Source organism: Sapajus apella, unplaced genomic scaffold (genome assembly GCF_009761245.1).
Source record: "Sapajus apella isolate SASKATOON/1434 unplaced genomic scaffold, GSC_monkey_1.0 scaffold76, whole genome shotgun sequence".
Classification (NCBI taxonomy): domain Eukaryota; kingdom Metazoa; phylum Chordata; class Mammalia; order Primates; family Cebidae; genus Sapajus; species Sapajus apella.
In genome coordinates this window covers 6,358,863-6,381,677 of record NW_022437016.1, presented here as the reverse complement: position 1 = coordinate 6,381,677, position 22,815 = coordinate 6,358,863, and the positions used below count along the sequence as shown (strand labels likewise).

Below are 22,815 nucleotides of genomic sequence, written 5' to 3'. Positions count from 1 at the left end.
ACCCTCACTGTGCTGCTTAAGAAGCATCTGCAAGGCATTATAAGGAACTTGAGTACTATAAACCAAATGCTGGCCAGCTATTGCTGCCTGCCACAAAGTTGTCAGAAGCAATATGATGAAGCCTCAGGCTGGGCACATCCTGACTGGAAAACAAAATCCTGGCTAAATGTAATCAGGGAAGTCTTAGCTACCAACATACTGTTTTTCAAAGGAACCAGTTCTGTGACACTTGTGAGTCTAAAAACATAAGGAGGGAGAAAGAGAATGGAAGGAAAAAAAGAAGAGAAGATTCAAAGCCTATTTTTCATCTGATGTTGGACAAAATGTTTTCATATTCATTATTTCATTGTATCTTCACAATAACTGTGTATGGCAACTTGCAGTTTTACAGATGAGGAAATACAGAATGAACATCTAAGTAAACTGCATAGGGCTGGTGTAGCTAGAAAAAGGATAGTCAGGATATAAATGCAGATATCTGCCTCCAAAGCCTATACTCTTTCTACTAAACCATAGCATGTTCATTTATCAGAAAAACAAAATGGGACTGACATTCTCTAATATCAAGGATGATAAGAATACCTTAAATGAGTGCTAACAAGAATATACACACATATTTATTAGCATATCATGGTTCTGATTCAATTTAGTCCATCTGTGTTTTGTGATTAACATTACAGCTCTCATCTATTTATTTGGGATCAAACTACTATAGATTAAAGAAGAGAATCCTATGATGATGAGAGCTTCTACAAAAGAGCTGTCCAAAAACAACCGGGCAACTGAATCATTTGGGCTGCTTGTTTAAAATGTAGATACTACGGGCCAGGTGCGGTGGCTCAAGCCTGTAATCCCAACACTTTGGGAGGCCGAGGTGGGTGGATCACGAGGTCAAGAGATCGAGACCATCCTGGTCAACATGGTGAAACCCCGTCTCTACTAAAACTACAAAAAATTAGCTGGGCATGGTGGCGCGTGCCTGTAGTCCCAGCAACTCAGGAGGCTGAGGCAGGAGAATTGCCTGAACCCAGGAGGCGGAGGTTGCGGTGAGCCGAGATCGCGCCATTGCACTCCAGCCTGGGTAACAAGAGTGAAACTCCGTCTCAAAAAAAAATAAAATAAAATAAAAATAAATAAATGCTTCTTTAAAAACCTTAGAAGGAGAAAGAAACCAAATTTATATTCAATTATCTGAAGTTGAAAAAACAAAGGAAGAACTTAGGATATTAAAAAATCTTCAGACTGAACAAGCATCTTTGCAGTCAGAAAACACATTTTGAAAGTGAGAATCAGAAGCTTCAACAGAAACTTAAAGTAATGACTGAATTATACAAGAAAATGAAATTAAACTCTACAGGAAATTAACAGTAGAGAAAAATTACTGGTTAGAGAAAGAAGAGAAACTTTCTAAAGCAGACAAAAGATCAACCATGCCACTGAAGAGCTGCAGACCTATAGAAAGTTAACCAAAGATCTTGAAGAATTGGAGAAAACTATTCATTTTTATCAAGGGAAGATTATTTCCCATGAGGAAAAAAGAATATGATAATTGGTTGGTAGCTTAGACTGCTGAAAGAAACCTCAATGATTTAAAAAAAGAAAATGCTCACAATAGACAATTAAAACAGAGTTTAAGTTTGAACTTTTAGAAGAAGATCTTTATGCACTTGATCTTCCAAATACAGCATCTGGCAGAGAGCATTCTCCATACAGTCCCTCACCTGGGTCGGCCTTCATCTGAAACAAGAGCTTTTCTCTCTCCTCCAACTTTGTTGGAGGGCTCACTCAGACTCTTATCTTACCTTTGCTTCCAGTGGGAGAAGGGAGAGGCTCAAGAGGCCCAGGGGCCCTCTGGACCATCAGATTACCAATGAAAGAGGAGAATCAAGCTGTGATAGGTTAACCGATCCTCATAGGGCTCCTTCTGACACTGGGTCCCTGTCACCTCCGTCAGAACAGGACCATAAGATGATGTTTCCTCCAACAGGACAATCACATCCTGATTCAGCAATTCCTCCACAGACAGATTTCATTCTAATTCTGGGAGGCTGTCTGGACCAGCAGAACTCAGAAGTTTTAATATGTCTTCTTTGGATAAAATGGATGGCTCAATGCCTTCAGAAATGGAATCCAGTAGAAATGATACCAAAGACGATCTTGGTAATTTAAATGTGCCTGATTCATCTCTCCCTGATGAAAATGAAGCAACTCGTCCTAGCTTTCTTCCTCCACCTCTTGCTCCAATCAGAGATCCATTGTTTCCAGTGGATACAAGGGGCCCATTCATGAGAAGAGGGCCTCCTTTCCCCCAACCTCCTCCAGGAACCATGTTTGGAGCTTCCTGAGATTATTTTCCACCAAGGGATTTCCCAGGTCCACCACATGTTCCATTTGCAATGAGAAATGTCTATCCACTGAGGGGTTTTCCTCCTTACCTTCCCTCAATACCTGGATATTTTCCTCACACGCCCACATTCTGAAGGTAGAAGTGAGTTTCCCTCAGAGTTGATTCCACCTTCAAATGAGCCTGCTACTGAACATCCAAAACCACAGCCAGAAACCTGACAATATTTTTGCTCTCTTCAAAAGTAATTTTGAAGTATCTCATTTTCAGTTTAAAGTGACTACCACTGTTACATAAGTGATTACATTTTTGCTCAAATTGAAGCTTAATGGAATTAATTCTCAGAACAGTATTTTATAAACAAAGATGATTTAAATATGAATCTTATGAGTAAATTATTTCCTTTTTATTTTATTCTAGATAGCATAACTATTTTAATTTGATTAATCCACTATTATATGAACAATAGTGGGAGTTTCATATACGTAACCTTGCAGGTAGGGAGGCTTTAAATTCTAAAAGCTGTGTCTTTATGCCAAGAACTGTATTTACTGTGGTTGTAGATAAATGTGAAAGTAACTTTATGCTTAATTAAATTAAATAAAGTTTAGTTGATTTAAAGACTTATTTGGCATTGATAATAATAAAATCAGCTAGTTTTTCTATTTAAAAAAAGTTTGGGCTGGGCGCGGTGGCTCACGCCTATAATCCTCCCAGCACTTTGGGAGGCCGAGGCGGGTGGATCACCTGAGGTCGGGAGTTCAAGACCAGCCTGACCAACATACTGAAACCCCGTCTCTACTAAAAAAATACAAAAATATTAGCCAGGCGTGGTGATGTATGCCTGTGATCCCAGCTACTCAGGAGGCTGAGGCAGGAGAATTGCTTGAACCCAGGAGGCAGAGGTTGCGGTGAGCCCAGATTGCACCACTGCACTCCAGCCGGGGCAACAACAGTTAAACTGTAGCTCAAAAAAAAAAGTTGGACAATGTTACAGGGTTGGCAAAGATGTAATAGAATGGTAGCTCCCACATTGCTGGTGGGAGTAGAAACTGAAAAACTCTCTATGAAAAGTAATTTGAAAATATCTACAGAACTTAATTAAGGATGGACATACTTTCTGACCTACGGTCCTGCTTCTGAGCATAGTCCCCATGTGTTCAAGATGTGTACAAGAATGTTATACTCAGCATTGTTTGTAATAGCATAAGCCTGGTAATCAACTAAATGCCTCCCCAAAAGAGAACAAATAAATAATAAATTTGTGGCACATACCTAAAGCAGGATGGTACATCTATCAGTAAAAATGAACAAAGTAGAACTACATCTATCAGAGTGCATACTTTTCAAAAACATAAACATGAAGGAAGAAAGAAAGTGGCCAAATATGTACACTGTGATACATTTTGTATAAGTCTTAAAATCATGGAAAATACTATATATTGCTTATGGATGTTTACATATATAATAAAAGAATAGAGGTACAGGGAAATAATAACCATATTCAGAACTTTGTTACTTCTGGAAGGGAGTAGACGGAGGATTTCAAATATATCTATAATGTTTAATTTGTTAAGCTGGGTTTTAAGTACATGACGTTAAATATTTGTGATTTTTTTTAATATACCTGAGAAATTTCATATTAAAATATATTAATTCAATTTCTGGACCCAGCCCTACTGAGCAAGGAGTTTGGGAATCTGCAGTTCTCATGTATGATAACATTTTCCAAACAACTAAAATAGATCAAGAGAAATCTTCAAATAAATGGGCAACAAATCAGGTTCATAAGGGTATAATTTAAAACATTATATCTGCCTTGTTAGCTATAAAATAACGTTAAAATTATCTAGTAACAAAAAGAATAAGAAAGGCCATTCTGTGTTCAATTTTGCAGCATAAATAAAACATGAACATTTAATACAGTATATGTAATAACTACAATTTCATATTCTTTAGAGTTATTTAGCAAAAATACCTTTCAGGGATAGAAATACAGCTTAAATAATCTTCCTTTTCTGAGCAAAGAAAAAAATAATAATTCTAAATGTATCACAGCTAAAGAAGGAAAAAAAAGAAAAACCAACTTTTAAAAGAAAAAAATCACCATATTGCCACTAATACTTTTTCCCACTTAAAAATGTTCTGTTGGCCAGGCACCATGGCTCATGCCTGTAATCCCAGCACTCTGGGAGGCCGAGGCCAGCAGATCACGAGGTCAGGAGTTTGAGACCAGCCTCACCAACATGGTGAAACCCTGTCTCTACTAAACATACAAAAATAGCCAGGCACGGTGGCACACGCCTGTAATCCCAGTACTCAGGAGGCTGAGGCAGGAGAATTGCTTGAACCCAGGGGCGGAGGTTGCAGTAAGCTGAGATTTTGCCACTGCACTCCAGCCTGGGTGAAAGAGAGACTCTGTATCAAAAAAAACCCAACCAAACAAGTAACAACAAAAAAAATCCTGTACTGTTAACTCCTCCAACTAACTTAATTTGGACATTATCTACTTCGGAAGCTAAAGAAAATGGCAGGAAAAAAAAATCATACCTTCCTCATATTTTCTGCATCCATGGCAACTATTTCCAGTTGGTCTCTCTCCTGCTTGACTTCTGTCAATTTCTGCAACAAAGCCTCTTTCTCATCCCGTAGCTTCCTGCATTCATTCTGGGCCTGAGTTGCCTGGCCTTTAATGGTCCCCAGGTATTCTTGCAAGCCACTGATGACACCTTCTAACTCCTTCTTCAGGGCTTCATTTGCTGCTATCTGGCCTAAGCAAGATGCAAAAAGGGTAATAATATATCTTTTTAAAGTACTGTATTGCCCCTCAGCACTTTGTTACTACCCAAGAGTGAAGGTCTAAGCTTTCAATTCTTCCCTATCATTTTTCTTTTTCAAAACATAATGTTAAATTTTCTTCCTACTATAGATAGTACAGAAGTATTAAGCAGGTATAAAATAAAAATAGTATATTTTGTGGGCAATATTTGTAAAATGCCTCATTCATGCTGTGAAGAGTTTGATTTCCAAATAAAATAAAAAAAAAAAAAAATACGTAGCAAAACTGCGAGTTCTTGCTGCTAAATGCATAGAACAAAACCACTCAGTATACAAGATGAATCCAAGACTGTAAACATAAACATGTAACCTGAAGACTTAAAACACACACACATATCCCATATATAGTACTGGATACACACTATGTGCCAGGAACTTTATGAATACTATCTTTTTTTTTTTTTTTTTTTTTTTTTTTCCAGACAGGGTTTCACTCTGTTGCCCAGGCTGGAGTGCAATGGTGCAATCATGGCTCACTGTAGCCTCAACCTCCCTGAGCTCAGGTGATCCTCCCACCTCAGCCTCCCAAGCAGCTGGGACCACATGCATGTGTGCCACCAGGGCTGGCTTATTTATTTATTTATTTATTTGTAGAAACAGTGTTTCACCATGTTGCCCACACTGGACTCGAACTCCTGGGCTCAAGTGATAATGCCTGCCTCAGCCTCCCAAAGTGCTAGGATTACGGGCGTGAGCCACCACTCCTGGCCTATGAATATATCTCATGTAATTCTCCCAACAACTAATGATGGAGATAATAACAACTTGTCCAAGGTGACACAGCTGACAGTAGCAAAACAGGGAGTGAGACCTTTTTACACCGAGCCCAGGCTCTCACCACTATGGCCTATTGTCTTCCTTTTCCACTATTATGGAAACGTCACAGTTTAAATCTGCATTGCAAAAGTAGATCCTAAAACTCTTTCTTTGTATAATCAGACACTGAATTCCCTGATGCCATCCAGGATGCTTTGCTCCTGAATGGATTTTATGCCATAGACAATCACATGCCAGAGCTTATCATGATCATGTATTGACTTCTGGCCTACTGACTGGAATGACCTGACTCACTAGACGTCAATGCAACAAAACAAAACAAAAACAAAACTTTAAAAGTGTATTAAATACTTTTGGGTATCCTGTAAATATTTCCCCATCAAACATTAGCACTAACAGGTAAACTGTATTAAGCTAATATCTGGATTAATGCTTATCTTTATCATCTTTCTTTTATTAGTAAAAAACTGACTTACCTTAAATCATATTTAAATTCTCACCTTCAGTAAGTTGTTCTTCAAGGTCCTTAATCTCTTCAGTTTCCTTAGCAATTCTAGAAAGTATCTCATCCAAACGACTTTCAAGTTGTTTGTACTGCTTGTTCATAATGTCAAGCTGTTGTTCTTTACCCCTCTTTTGAGCCTTCATATGGGACTGAATTAAAAAAAAAAAATCAACAAAACCCCAAATTCCTTAAACTCCTTTAAAAATAATAATCCTTAACATTTTTAAAGAAAGAATAGAAAATAAATATAATAATTTGCATCTATTTTGTGTCAGGCCCTATACTGTTTTCACATAGGTAGTTTTCATTTAAACTTCAGGATAACTTGATGTAGAAATCATTTCCACTTTACAGGTGAGAAAACTGAGGATCAGAGAGGTTAAGTGATTTTTTTCAAGGGCATAGGTAGGTAGGTAATGTAGCCATGTTCAGTGTTATTTGCATTGCATGAGATTGTGCCTCTTTTTCTTTCTTTCTTTCTTTTTTTTTTTTTTTGAAATGGAGTCTCACTCCATCACCCAGGCTGGAGTGCAGCAGCACGATGTGAACTCACTGCAACCACCATCTCCCAGGTTCAAGTGAGTCTCCTGCCTCAGTCTCTCGAGTAGCTGGGACTACAGGTGCACACCACCACACCTGGGTTTTTGTTTCTTTGTTTTTCGATTTGTTTTGTTTTTTTTTAGTAGAGATGGGGGTTTCACCATGTTGGCCAGGCTAGTCTCGAACTCCTCATCTCAGGTGATCCGACAGCCTTGGCCTCCCAAAGTGTTGGGATTACAGGCATGAGCCCCCATACTGGCCTAAAATGTGTCTTTTAAAAAAGGTTTCCAAAATTAGTTGGTTACAGCATATATCTATAGAAAAAAACTTAAAAACTATATCCCAAAATGTTAACAAGAATTATACTTGGGTGGAAGGATTACACGGGGAATTTTTTTCCTTCTGTAATGAGTATTTTTATATTTAAAAAAACTTTTACAGTAGATGCCTTTTTAATTAAAAAACACGTTAAATGTATTAAAAAAAGGTTTCTTAGAAGGAAATAGAGGCATGAAATAGATAAAATACTTGAAATTCAAATTTACTTTGAATCTTTTATACAAACATTTTGCTTTTTAATAAACTGAGAGCTGAGAAGGACCTCAAAGACCACTTAGCCCAGTGAATCTCAAAATGGAGGGCCCTACGGAGGCATACCTCTCTAGCATACACTTGTCCATGGTGGAAAACAGAGCTTTCACACACCCACACACCCTCTGGTGCCCTGAAGAGTGGATTGTATTTCTCAGGTATGCTAAGGAAAGCAAATCAAGAGGCATCGATCTAGTCTAACCCTTCCTTTTAAACATGAGAAAACTGAATTTCATTTCCATCAAATGACTTTCCCATCTCCTAAGGCAACTGTTCATATGGAGACAAAATAATTCCCCAGAGAACCTTTGCCCTCCCCCTCACTCCTTCATGACTCTTAAATTTGCACCCACAGGATCAGAAGAACACAACAATAAATAAGAGAAAGTTATCAAAAGAGGGAAGTGTATCAGTCAGAAAAATGAATACCAATGATTTCAAGTCTAAGACCCATGTGATTATAAAAGAACATTTCTCAATTTTATGTATTTGCTTACCCCAAATACAAGAAAGAAAAGTGTCTTCATTTCTGATGAACAAAAGACTGTGGCAGCTTAATTGGAAGGTTTTAAATTTACTACTGGTAAAACTTTATGGGATTTTGCAAACTCTTTTCCCTACACTCCCAAAATAACCATTTGAAATCTTTCTGAAAAGTTACATGTAACAGCTTACATTCTAAGTAAATTTCGAATTGTTACGGCTCAAGAAGTAATTTCCTAAAAGACTGCACTCATATCTGTATCAATAAATCTTTAAAATTCACCATTAAAAATTCCACCTAAATCTTTATACACGGGACAAAAATTTGGTTCAATATGCTCATGGTGTATATTAAACACATAAGAACAAAAGTAGATTCTGCGATTTACACCACCGTGGAGCTCACAAAAGAGTTATCGTAAAAACAGGAACTTCCATCTCTGACTCCTCCTCCTTTTAAGTCCTTTGTACAGAGAGAGAAAAAAAATGATCATACCTTAACTTAAAATTCATCCTGTTAAAACTGAGCCGTTGATAACAGAGAAATAATGGGCGGAACGCTTTCTAATGCTGTCTTCCAATTCAAGTGCACTTCCCTCTCTGACAGCCACATTTTTGCAAGCGCCTCGGAGCCTCTGTAAACTTTGCAGAGCCTCAAACCACATTCTTGACCAAGAGTGAGCGGCAGCCCCGCCCATCCAATCACCAGCAGCCTCTGCGGGCAGGCCCCACCCTCCACGAGTTAAATCATAACACAGGAAGCTCCCGGGGCCAATCACGCCCAAACTTTGCAACAGATCACTGCAACAGCTCATTCCCTCCAGCGAACAGTTACCTTTGGCTTCCAATAGGGCATTTCCCAAAAGCAACACAAATCTTTATTATGTTTGCTCCTGTGATAATCTGTACTTCTATGAGTAATTTTATAACTAAAACAGTCTGTGATTTTTAAATGGCACCCTTTCCTTTTGAAACCTAGTTAAGTGCTTATATTCGCTGAAAACTTGCCTAGGTTTGGTTCTGATCTAATTTTAAAATAATCTCTTTAGACCTTTAATCCCTTTGTGAGGAGAGGGTCATTGCAGTAGCATAAGCGAGGGCTCCACCTCTTTCTAAAATGATGATTTGGGAGCAAATCACTTAATCTTTCTATATCACATTTTCATCCTCCGCAAATTGAAAGAAAAATGGATGGATGTGATAAAATGAAGTTCCTTGCCAAAACATGGACAATGCCCAGCACAATGTATGACATATCATGGGCACTTACTATGTTTGTTTTCTATCATATCTCATCAAAGTTAAGCTTTTACTTTTAAATTATATTGGCCATTCAGAAAGATACTTCATCTGATTACATAAAAATTAATTAAAGTCTACCTATATCTATAGAAAAATATGCAGGCATCTCACTCTTTATAATTCCTCTTCTGCTTAAAGACTCACATTTTTTAGCCTAAAATGGGATGCCTAATACTAGCCAATATGAAACTTTGTGAATCAGAAGATGTTCCCTTTGGATGAACTTAAAAGAGATCTCCTCTGATGCTGGGACTAATGCTGCAAACTTAAGAACTATTAGTAGTTTTAATAAAATTAAAAAAGAAATTCAAATTTGGTTTGTATGTTTCATCCCCACTGCACAGGTTGACTTCGAAACTTGGATGCCATTCCCATGTCTTATTTACCTCCTTTCTATATATAATTCTCTACAGAAATCCAGTGACAAACTCTCTGCCAGAAATATCACAGTCATTTATTGAAAGCAAACACATATTCCAGCTACTAATTAGACTCATGGATCACAGAACTGGAAGGGGAAGCAAAGGAGTTTTGGGTAGGATCTGGTCTATAAGCTGCTTCCTTCCTCCCTTCCATGATGCAAACATTCATAAGGCAAACATTCATAAATACAGGGCTGGTCCCTGGGGATACAGATACCAGTAGGATACAGTTCATGTCCTCGAGTACCTTACATGGGTGGCAGATTGAACAAATATATTTTCCCCTAATATATGTGATCTGCAGTTGGTTAAACCCACAGATGCGGAATCCATGGATATGTAGGGCTGACTGTATTTATATATCACTTAAATTTGTACATCAAATTAAAAGAGACTTTCAGAAAGGACTCTGGACTCTGATGCTAACAATAATGAGACATGTAATATGTAGACAGACAAGTCAAAATTTCTTAATTTACTCACATGTTTTGGGTCTTTGGAATCCAGTCTACCTATGGCTATTTGAAGGTCCTTGATCTCCTTCTGCTTTTCAGCAATTTCCTGCTTTTGTTTTTCCATCTGCAGTTCTAGATCCAAAGCTTCCAGGCGTAATTGATTCACAAGTTGTAGTCTACCACTCAACTGCTTGTAAAGAAGGTCTTTCCCTGCTTCTGAAATCTAATCTCCCCAAACCCCAACAGAGAAGAACAACATTAATTTATTAAGACAACATCTATAATTTTAAAAAGTATTCTATGTTCTATCAGTTTTTTAAAAATAAAAGTAAAATATGGGAGTTTTCTAAGCACTCCATTGCATATTTTACACTTTTATGATTATATGTAGAAAATCTTACTTTATAAAAGTTTATGAAAACTAATAGGCACAAATCAAGTTGTCATTCTATAATAGTATAGGCAACTTGTAAATTATTAATAATAAACATAATACTAACTTACTATGGACCATGCACTGTTCTAAACTCTATATCCTTTTATTTAATTCTCAAAACATATAAAGTAAAAAGTATAATTATCCAATCTTATAGATAAGGAAACTGAATCATGGAAAATTTGAATATCTTACCCAAGGTCATACTAGGAGTTTGTGGAAGCAAGACTTTGTGTGACTTTAGACAATTTCACTGACTATTACACTACAGTTTACTAATTAGCTTTAGTATAAAGACAGTCAACCAATATATTGAGTACTGACATAGAAGCAATAACTTAATACTCCCTTATTTCTAACAGTTTTTAACATAGAGATTTAAACAAATGTAAAAATTTCTCCAGAGTCTGTATAGAAGTGTAAAAAACATGAAGATAAAAGACTGAAAGGAAATAAAATGAGAATAATTATGTAATTCCCTATAACTGCAATACCTTTATGATCAGGAAAAAATTTTAGAATTCCATGTTCACTGGAAAATCATCTCACATTACAGAATTTCAAAATACAGCAAACTCTCATTAAATTGAGATTTTTATTTAACTGAATCAGAACCCGGCTGAAGCTTACCTTTGTTAGCATGTCAAGTAAGTGAATAGTATAAATATTCAGGCTATTAATGATTTATTATTATTAACTATTTATTAATGATTATTAACTGTTAATATTAACTCATTTAAATAACTCGATTTTCCAAGCATATTTTGAAAGTATACATTTCTTTTAAAATTATGTGCATTATTTACATCTACCAATCTATGTAAAGCTTTGGCCAGTGCTATTATAAAACATTCTTTTTAAATTATTAAAACCATCTTGATAGCTCCCTCCATCTCATCTCTTATCTTCAACCTATCTTTAAGTCCTGTCAGTTTGACTGTCCAGTGTTTCCTGGAATCAGCTGGCTTTCTCTCCACAACCACCAGCACCTTCCTGGTTAGCACCAGTATCATCTCTTGCCTGTACTGAACAACAACCTCCTGACAGGTACAGATGCACACATCTCCATTCTTTCTATCTCACTCAGTCCATGTCACCCTTTGTGAAGTAGGGCAAAGTGACAAATAGGATCAGCCACTCAACTATCAAAGGTTTCCCATTGCAGGCAAAATAAAATTCAAATTCCTTATAACAGCTTATGAACAATTTGGGAGGCCAAGGAGGGTAGAGCACTTGAGCCTAGGAGTTCAAGACCAGCCTGGGCAACATGGTGAGACCCCCGTCTCTACAAAAAAATACAAAAAATTAGCTGAGCGTGGTGGCACATACCTGTAGTCCCAGCTATTCCAGAGGCACAAAGGTGGAAGAATTACCTGAGCCCAGGAAGTTAAGTCTTGGTCTCAAAAAAAAAAAAAATGCCTATGAAGCCTGGCATGATCTTTAACCTCATGACTCTTTTAACTTCATCTTCCTCTACACTCTCCCTCATTCTGCAGAGAAATCTCTAATATGAAGGCCTTTGTACACACTGTCACCTCTATGTGGAATACCTTCCACCAGCTCTGCCTTACTGGCTCCTTCTTATCCTTTGTGTCTTTGCCTGTCACCTGCTTAGAGAGGCCTTCATGAATCCCTACAATCTAAAGTATACCTCTTTTAACATCTCCCCTAATTTTCTATTTTTTTTCTTATAACACTGTAGCTGTTTAACTTTTATTTTTTTCTTTTTGCATATTTATTGTCTTATTTCCCCCACAAGTCTGGCCATGAGAGGGACATATGTCTATTTTGTTCATTACTCAGCGCCCAGCCCAGTGACTGACATATATAAGCTTCCAATAAATTTGAATCAATTTTTAGTTATTATAAAATCTGAAAGTAACACTACAGTGTATCTTTGAAAATAATCTACAATTTGGACTTCACATTTTTGTTCTACCTACTGTGGTATGTATGTAGTTACCATCATAATTTTTAAATACTTTTAAAAGTTGTAAATAACTAAAACCTATTTTACACACCTAAAAACTAAAATGTCAAGCTACTTCCTTTTTTTGAATTTTTCCCCTGTGCAATTACATCATGGATTTGAGCTGCTTACTTGCCTATTTTACAACACACTTTGGTAATTTTTGAGAATATGTTCACATATCTTCAATCTTTTTGTACACCACATATCTTTTTTTTTTTTTTTTGCTTGTGTTTGATGACAATGTTCTTTCTAAGTCCCAGGATCTTAAAGGTGTGCAGAGTGCTTAATTAAATTAGAAGAGATACATCAGGAAGCGACTTCTCAAGACTATATCTTTTTACATAAAATTAAGTAATTTATTTCTAAACATGTTATTAAATGCTAATTGGATATCAACATAAATAGAAGAAAAATATAATTGGCAAATGCTAGAACCATATTTGACTCTGAAATTTATTATTCCATAATTAAGCAGCTAACTGCTTTTTTAAATTGTTTTATATGGTTATGAAGAAAAAAAACACATTTCATTTTTCATTTCCCCTTAGCACTGCTGCTTTGCTTTTACATACTTTTTTTAGTTGTATAGCTTCTTCCAGTTGTTTAAATTCTTCAGTAGCTCTCAAAATTTGTTGTTCTGCCTTTTCTATTTCGTCATGCAGTTCTGATAGTCGAGTTTGTGCTGAAAATTTAAAAACCATGTTTACATAGTATGAAACAAGAAAAATTTTGAATTCTGAAATTTCAACCAGATAGTCTTTCTTGCAATAATCTTCTCCACCCTCTATTAAACATCACACACAAAAATTTAAGTAACTACTTATGATGCTTTTCTTGTCCACCAATTAATCTCTAGAACAAACCATTTCATGATATGATACAGAATTATACTTGATACTTTTATTTGTAAAATTGTTAACATGAAAGGGGCTTTACTGGATATTCCCAACACTAGTACGCCCTTTTGAGAGAACAAGAATTTTATTGGGAAATATGCACTTTACATGTCACTAAGTTCTAATTAGGTTCAGGATACTTAAAAAAAAACCCACAAAACCTTGGGCAAATGCTTTATGATGGGATTCAGTATCAAGAAATTCACTACTGAGCTCTCTCTCACAGTTGGAGATGATCTCAAATCAATTATTTTCCACCTAAAATTTAAGATTTCTCTCTCCCTGTCTGCTACAAAACTATGAGCTATTTCCTTTAAAAAGCTAGTCTGCACATACATCTGATTTATTTGTACCTTCCCCAAGAGCCTTGCACATAGTATACATAGACATGAATAATTCAGTTTCTTTTCTTCCTTCACCAAGTCAACCTCCATTTGCCTTCCAGGTCTTTTATTTAGCTACCAGTCAAGGGAAGATAAGCTGCTGATCTGATCGATAAGAGCACCACAGTGGGCCATAACACTAGGGAGATCCACAAACCCAGGTCAGAGTTCTCTTTCTTCCATATCACGCAGCTTTGTGGGTAAATAGATTCAAAGTCTGTCATTGGCAGGGTCTCTAAAGTACACCCCCGTCTTGGCTTGATTTCTTCCTTTATGTGACTTGCCAGAAGGTATTAAGATCCCTTGAATCAGATTATGGAGCATGGGGCATGTCAGGAAAGTCAGAGGCTAGCCTTAGGCCCAAGCCTGATGAGCATGCTCTGTCCAGCTTATACAAAGCATTGCTTTAGGTTTTTGCTACATGCATAGCAATCAATCAAGTGGTTCTTTACTTGCTTCAGTTATTACTAATTGTGACTTTGAATGTATAGTTCCAATGCTTATTGGAAGGAGGGGATTTACTCATTCTTGAATCCCCTGGACATGTTGCCATCTAATTACTGCCAAAAACTCCACTCTTAACCATAACAGGAATCATTACAAAATAAACGTTCGATCAATCTGTTTGATAATCACTACTTTTGTTTTAGACTTTTCATGGAAACAACAGCATCATCAGCATGTTTAATTAAAAGAGTTATAAAACAAAATTGGCTTACATATTCAATGTTTTTATATTTTTAAAGAATTTAAAATAATTTTAACCTGCAATTATTTTTTTTCCTTTGTCTTCCAGTTGCAGGTCCAGTGGTGCATGGCCTATCAAGTTCACGTGATCATTTCTAAGTTGTTCATCTGGCTCCATCTTCTTGATCTGTACTACCTGAGCATTATCAATAATGTAACTCTCTGTGGCAAACATATTTCTCTTGTATCTGGATTTGCCAATGTAAGGGCTTTCATCTGGGGCTTTATCAACTTCAGCATACTAAAAGCAAAATAATAGATTTACGGTTTAATAAGTGACCTCCAAGCAGTCAAACGACATTACTCATTTTACTAGTGGCAAACATATCACAGAATTTCTCAAGTTTACGTAAATCCTACATGCCTAGAAACTAAAAAATATATGGTATTCTTTCATCTTCTTCTTAATATACCAAAAAGGAAATCAGACTAAAAATGGTCTCAAAAAAAATTCTTCCTCCTACCACTGAAGAGTGAAAGTTTGGACTGATTAACAACTGCCTGTAGTTATGTGATTTTTAGCACTGCTTGATCTCTCAAATTAGAAATCTGGGTGTTTTATTTTGGTTTCTTGGCAGATATATGTAAAATCTCAGTCTAATTTTTTTTTCAGATACATGTATGTAACCATCAGTATAATAAACGTTAATCATTGAATTTTTAAAAATGAAATACATGATATGGGTTGGAATCACTGGGTCTTAGAAGTTTGGCATTTCCCTTGTGGCATTTGTACCAGTCATGATTGACTAATACCAAACCCAGTGATTACTGAACAAACCATGTAAGGAGATGACTATTCCCTGGTACTGAAGCACTTTTCCCAGAAGTCTAAATTTAAGGGAGCTGATCAACCCATACACTTGGGAAAGACAGCTGAGAGTTAGACAACTCCTTTTGGTAATGGATATGGCTATGGGCAGATTCTTTTTAAGTTTTTTACCTCTTTAGGATACTGTTCTAACTCTCTGAGCCAAATAATTCATAGATTCAACCAAAATACACTTTATTCCTCTCATAACAAGAAAGTGGAGTGATTACTGATGAAATCCCTTATATGTCCTCACCACCTGCCCTCCCCTACTCTACCCCATGTGGACTTTACCTGTGGATTACTAAAAAATTTAAATAACTCACCTCTGATGAATAATAATTTAGTGGCTCAAATTTAGCATCAATTTTATAGAAGGCCAATTCCTGTTCCAGCTCATATTGCTTCTGACATGCTCGTGTTAGTTCTATGGTCTTCTGTTTTAGCTATTGGCCCAATTTGATATGAGACAACATATAGGATCAGTAAGTTAGTATAAAGGTGTAATGATACAGCAAGTTCTCAAAGCTGCACAACACTCAGAACATTTTATCTTCTAAATTATAAAAAATGAAACACAAAATTATCATTTCATAAGAGATCATATAAAAGACCTTTGAAGTTTGTATGCTATTTCAGAATATAATGAATAATTATTTTTAAAATCACTTAAATTTGTTTTAGTAAACAGAAAAACATCTTTGTATCAATTATTTTTGCATAACTGGCCTAATAAATATCTGCTTCCTGACTTCCCAAAAATTAGCACTAATTTCTTTAACTGACTTTCCGACTTTAACAATAGCTTCAAATTATGAGGGAAAATGGTAACTGGCATTAACTGCAGAGAAATAAAGAGGAATGAGAAGGATGAAAATAGAGCTTGGTTTTAATTGTCATACTGTTGTTGCTGTAGTATTTGTGGCTAATAGCATCTCAGTTTTAAGTGTTGAGGACATTAGGATGTGAATAAGCTCAATCAGATCCAAGTATGTAATATTCAATTTTAATAAGGCAATTCTACTATAACTTTTTATTCTTAGAAATTTTTGGAGCTTGGAGAAGATAAGTGATTCAATCTAATTCTCTGAATTTATAAAGAAATTTAGTCTCAGGTTGGTGAACTGACTTGTCAAAAGTTACATATTAAATTAGCATCAGAAGCTAAATATTTTATTAGCTAACTACTAGTACCGGCCTTTTTCCACTAAACCAAACTTTGAGTTTATTTCAAAGATCCACTAAGTGATTTTTGTCTTTTTTGGGCCAGTGTCTGATAGTAGATATCAAAGAAAAAACATGCAGAAAAATTTCATTAATATAAAAATGCAAGCAGAAGAGAATAAAACATAAACACAAACATTTTACAAGGCCCAGGAAATCAAAGTCGTGCATGATTTAGCTCACAGTCACCTCCTGATTATCCATCAAAATGGAAGTCATAGCCTAGATAACAGGAAACACTGAGCCAAATACTCAATGTGTGCCAGACATTGTGCTAAGCATTTGACATATGCTATTGTACTGAATCTTCACAACTACCCAATAAGATGATAAAAGCTGCACAGAGAAGTTAAATAACTTGCCCAATTGCATAGCTGGTAGTGGAAGAGGCAGAATTCAATTCCAAGTCTCCTGATTTTGAATCCGACACTGTCTATTGTTCATGCTGCCTTTGATGTCCTGCTGCAGGGTGTCCAACACAATACCCACATAGATACTTTCACTGAATGCTCATAAGTCTCCGAGTCTCAAGAAAGCAACTCACAGTCAACACTGTCAACTAATCTTGGGTTCTCTCCTCAAAAGTCATTGGCAATAGTGGCAAACAAATGGCAAATGTGACTAGAATCAGAGAGAATATATGAACTGGTCTGCAGGCAAATAATAAGAAATAGACCAGGTAAATAATAAGAAATAAACTGTGCATTTCAAAGTACTTTACTTTTGTTTCTAATAATTAGTTGGGCTTAGTTGTTGAGACAGAGTTTCACTCTTGTTGCCCAGGCTGGAGTGCAACGGAACAATCTTGGCTCACTGCAAACTCTGCCTGCCAGTTCAAGTAATTCTCCTGCCTCAGCCTTCCACGTAGCTGGGATTACAGGCGCATGCCACCATATCCAGCTAATTTTTTGTATTTTTAGTAGAGACGAGGTTTTACCATGTTGGCCAGGCTGGTCTTGAACTCTGACCTCCAGTGATCTGCCCACCTTGGCCTCCCAAAGTGCTGGGATTACAGACGTGAACCACTGTGCCTGGCCTTTTTGTGTCTTTTATAAGCCCTAGGCTTAGCATACAATAAGCACTCAATAAATGTCTGTTGAAGAAATGCATGAATAAAAGCAAAATAGAAGTCAAATGAACTGGAAAGTAGGCTAGTTACAGTATTAGCTGTGGATAATCAAGAGTTGACTGCAGGTAACATATTTACCAATCAGAAAAATAATTCTTTCCCCCACATTCAAATTTGCTCTCCTATACATTCATTCATTAAAAAACAAATACATACGCACAACACACATTTCCCAAGAAGGCAAGCCAGTTTCAAAACTTAAAATGTAAGCAAGCATATTAATACAAGTTAGCATGCAAACCCTGAAAAACATAATGTGCAGTTCAGGCCTGGAAGAACTACCTTCAAGGAAGAATAAAGAATCAGCAGAAAAGGTCCTGCAAGAAACCGAGACAAGGGCTAAAAGAAGAAGCAAACAGATACTGTTCACCTGGAGAGTTAAATTGTAATAATAAAGTTGCTCTTTATTGACTACTTACCATAGGAAGATATGGCTTTTAGTACTGGCAGTATTCTTACATGGACATATTTTATTGTCATTCTGAGGTATAGATTTACTAACTTCTGTTACTTCACTTGATTCACTTCAAATTATTTTCACACTCATTACCTCATTAAATCCTCACAATTCTGTGAGGCTAGCAGGACAAGTAAATAATCCTCATTTTAAATATAACTAAACTGAAGCACAATAAGTAATTTGCAAATAATTAAATAATTTGCAAAAGGACAAAGAGTAAATAATAAATAATTTGCAAATAATTAAATAATTTGCAAAAGGACAAAGAGTAAACTTGGTTAATATTTGTTGGTGGCAGGACAGGACTACTATGGTTTAAACGGCCACCAGAAGACTTACTTCTGTGCTACTTTTCTTTTATACATTAACTGGCCTAACGCATAAACAATTACTTTTTTAAACCAGAAAACATCACGTCATAGCAGACGATATTCTTACTAGATATTCTGCAAAAAATAATAAAAATGTTTTTCAAATGTCAGCTCTTAGAATAAGACCCAGAATTATTTTAGGCATCTAACAGTCCTTGGGACTAACAGAATAGGCAAAACCAATATGAACTGGCAATTTAAAGAAGAAATACAAAATAGCCAATAAATATATATGCAATACTCAACTCTCCAACAGTTATAAAAATTCAAAACTAAAACAAGATTCCATTTTTTCTACCATATGTACAAATTCAAAATAACAATACCCAGTTGGAAATTGGGTATTTTCTTCTCTGCTGTGGAAATGTAAATTGCTTAGAAGCTTTTTGAAGTATGCATTAACATTTATCAAAATTTTAAATGCAAATTACACAGTAACTCCACTTCTAGTGGTTTATGCTAAAGAAATACTAGTATGAATGCATACAAATCTTTGTGTGTATATAGACACACACACACAAAGATTTTCTCTGTAGTACTGTCTCTAACAGCAAAAATAGTGAAAGTACCTAAATATCTATCAGTAGGAATAGGTTAACTAAACTATGACAAATACATTTAATGGAACACAACACAGACTTTAAAAAGAATGAGAAAACTTTATATATACATATATACATTTCTTTTTTAACTTGGAGAGCTTTCCATGTATGCTGTTTTGTGAAAGGTAAGACGGTTAACAATAATATACAGTCAACCCTCCATATATGTGAGTTCTGCATCTGTGGATTCAATCAATCACAGATTAAAAATTCTTTTTTTGAAAGGATGGCTGCATCTGTATTGAACATGTACAGATATTTTTTCTTAATTATTATTCCATAAACAACATAATATGATTTAGGTGTTATAAGTAATCTAGCAATGATTTTAAAGTATACTAGAGGATATACATAGGTTACTTGCAAATACTACACCATTTTACATAAAGGACTTGCACATCCGTGGATTTTGGTATCCATGGGGGTGTCCTGGAACCAATCCCCCACAGATACAGAAGAATGATTACATATAGTGATATTCCTTTAATTACAAAAATATTCAAAGGTAAAATGTACTTACTGACATATACATTATGTAATTACATGTATACTGTATAAGAAGCATAGAAAACAAAAATTAGCACCTGGGGAATGGGATAGGGAAGAGTGCACTTTCATTTTTGCTAAATACAGTTGTGTTGTCTAAATGTGTTATAATGAACATACATTAATTTTGTATATAAATGTGTTTTTATCTTATTTTTGCAGAGACAGGGTCTCATTATGTTGCCCAGGCTCATGCTGAATTCCCAACCTCAAGTGATCATCCCACCTCAGCCTCCTAAAATGTTGGGATTAAAGGCATGAGTGATGGTGCCTGGCATAAATGTGTTTCTAAACGGTTAATGATAAAAATAGCATAATGACACAGAGAAGAGCACAGTCTGACTTCTAACAAAAATAGGTACAGAAAAAAAAGGAAAAACTTCTGACAGTTTACAAAACATTTTTTCACAGCACAAACATATCAGTAACATTATAAATAAGCAAAAGAGAAAACTAGGCAACTACAATTCTTAGTTTTAGAATAGTGGAAAGTCTTAAGGTCTGACATTTTGCCAAGGTTTTCAATGGGCTGACTAACATGCACCAGGGAATCAACATATAGAAATTACGAGTTTTTTTAAATCTTAGTACTAAAAGATGGATTCCATGTCCAAAAAGACCTACAATTCATGAAAATTTGGATAATTTTTCCAAATTGCCTTCTAAATGTTTTTCCCAATGAATAGCCTCGCCTACAATGTTGTTTTTAAAAAATAAAAATGTCTAGGAGTACATAATGCAGCCCAAGATAGCATTAGTCTTTTGGGAAGCCATATCATCAACTACAATTCTTAAGCCTTTCACACATATTTCGTTAAACCACATCTTCCCCATTATATGGTCAGGAAGTTGTATTTTTAGACCCAAAGGCAAAAAGAATTATCTGTCTTAAGAGAATACAGCCAAAGCAATGTAAAATATGAACTTACCAATTCATTTTTTGTGTTTAAGTCACTCTTGAGTTCCTCACAGCTCTGTTTCTGTAACATGGCCTCCTCTTTCAATGATTTATTCAATTTATCTTGATTTTTGATTTCCTCAAGGAACCTTGTTTGATTTTTCTTAAGCTCTTCAGTTTCTATCATCTTTTTTTCTAGGTCTCTTTCCAGTCTTTCTACCTCTTCTGCCAATGAAAATTTAATAGTTTATCATTATATTTCCTATTTTTAAAAAGGTAAGAATATGTCTCAAAACAATAGCAAAAAAAAGTCTAAAAATATTACAAATACAATTTAACTTTTAAAATTAGCCACCATGGTTTTGGAAAAAAGACTATCCTGATCTTGAAATTGATTTAATTTAAAAGGCCACAAGGCATCATTTTGATGACATTTTTAAAAGATAATACTTTACTTCCAAGTATTTAATCCTATTAGTGTGCTGATAAATGAGTTTTTTTCTAGGTGACCTTTGAAAAACATGCAATTATTTTTCTGACATTAGTAATTACATTTAAAAGGATGCTGCAAACATGTTTGCAAAATACTGTATTATCTTAAAATCCTTCACTGGCTTCCTGTTACTCTTAGGATAAGATCCAAAACGTTTGCGAAAAGCAGATAAAGCTCTTCATAATTTGGACTCAACCTCCCTCTTCTGCCTCTTCTTCAAGCATATTCTGCTGCAGCTTTCTTAACGTGATCCCATTTCTTCAGATTTGTGATACCTCTTCTCACCTATAGGCTTTTATTCACACTCTTTCCCTAGAACTGTCTTCCTCTACCTCCTACTGGGCTATTTTGCATCCTCCAGGTCTTAAGTTTTAAGAAAACATTTTGAGAAGCCTGCCCAGGCCCTAACCTGTCACCAGGTTAGATGCTTCTGAGGGATGCTCCCATGCCACCCTGAAATTCTGCTTGGCCCTTGTCACACAGGGAGTTGTAAAATGTGATCAAATAGCTTAGCTGTCTGCCTTCCCCCACTAAAGTGTCACAAAAGCAGAAACTGCATCTATCTGGCTCACCATTAGATCCTACAAGTCTAGCACATTAAAGCCTCCTAATTAATATCTGAAGTCATGAAGGAACCACGAGTAGTCTAACCATTTCCCCCAAGTATATCTAGATAATGACTTTCTTTTGCATTATTAATGTTTTTAATGATTCCAAAACATAAACTTCAGAATAACAAATGTTGAATTGGGGAGATTCCAAACTAATAAAAATTTGCCATGTTTCTAAAGTACTGGATCAAACCATATGAAATTGCCATTTTTGTAGGTCAAAACAGACTAACACCAATTTCAAATGAACATAGGCTCATTTTCCAACACTCTAAAATGGCTATTTCTTACCTTCCTATAAAGCCGGTTGCCTAGCCGGGAGGCTGGACACACCCACTTCTGCACTCAGCACCTGACTCTGCACCGGGCACCAGGCTCTGCACTCAGCACCTAGATCTGCCGCATGGCTCCCTTGGAAAGCTCCGGCTAATGCAACCCTGGCCGGCTCTCGCACTGAAAACCTGCCCAACAACCCGCCAACCAATAGCAGCCCGCCCCGTCTCAATCCCGCTCCCCTGGACCCAATCAGAGCACCCAGTTGTTGCTCATTCCTCCTAGCCATAAACTCCCGCCCCCACCCCAGGAAGTCAGCAAGACTTCTCTGGTCCCTTTCTCCGGACCATAGAACCTTGCCCTGAAGCTGAATAAACTGGAATTTAATTTTCTTATACTGGCCTCAGTTTCCTCATTTTAAAGTCAGCAGTAACCCTTACACTTCCTTTCTTCACAAACTTCCCATACACCTTCTTCTATTTTCTCTCTCACCTGATGATCTCACAATTAAGAAAATGACCCCATCAGTAAGAACTCCCCGTTTTACCACCACCACAGCAAAAAAACTACCCACACCTGCACATATCTTAGTTTCTTTTTTTTTTCTGACAGAGTTTCACTCCTGTCGCCCAGGCTGGAGTGCAGTAGTGCAATCTTGGTCACTGCAACCTCTGCCTCCCGGGTTCAAGTGATTCTCCTGCCTCAG

General features: G+C 36.2%; 1 protein-coding gene across 12 annotated transcripts in view; it reads right to left on the bottom strand.

Annotated features, from left to right (window-relative positions):
- The window catches only part of CNTRL (centriolin), a 91,032-nt gene that overhangs the window by 42,123 nt on the left and 26,094 nt on the right, over positions 1–22,815 (bottom strand). For 8 of the 12 annotated variants that reach the window (XM_032251467.1, XM_032251469.1, XM_032251470.1 and 5 more), the window contains 7 exons: positions 20,764–20,957; positions 15,829–15,948; positions 14,710–14,932; positions 13,238–13,347; positions 10,286–10,480; positions 6,460–6,613; positions 4,895–5,115 (listed from right to left, as the gene is read on the bottom strand). In XM_032251467.1, the coding sequence (XP_032107358.1) occupies positions 4,895–5,115; positions 6,460–6,613; positions 10,286–10,480; positions 13,238–13,347; positions 14,710–14,932; positions 15,829–15,948; positions 20,764–20,957 (1,217 nt within the window). Of the gene's footprint in view, positions 1–4,894; positions 5,116–6,459; positions 6,614–8,574; positions 10,250–10,285; positions 10,486–13,237; positions 13,348–14,709; positions 14,933–15,828; positions 15,949–18,137; positions 18,158–20,763; positions 20,958–22,815 lie in introns of those variants that run through there. The other 4 variants (XM_032251472.1, XM_032251478.1, XM_032251479.1 and 1 more) reach the window with 4 other exon arrangements.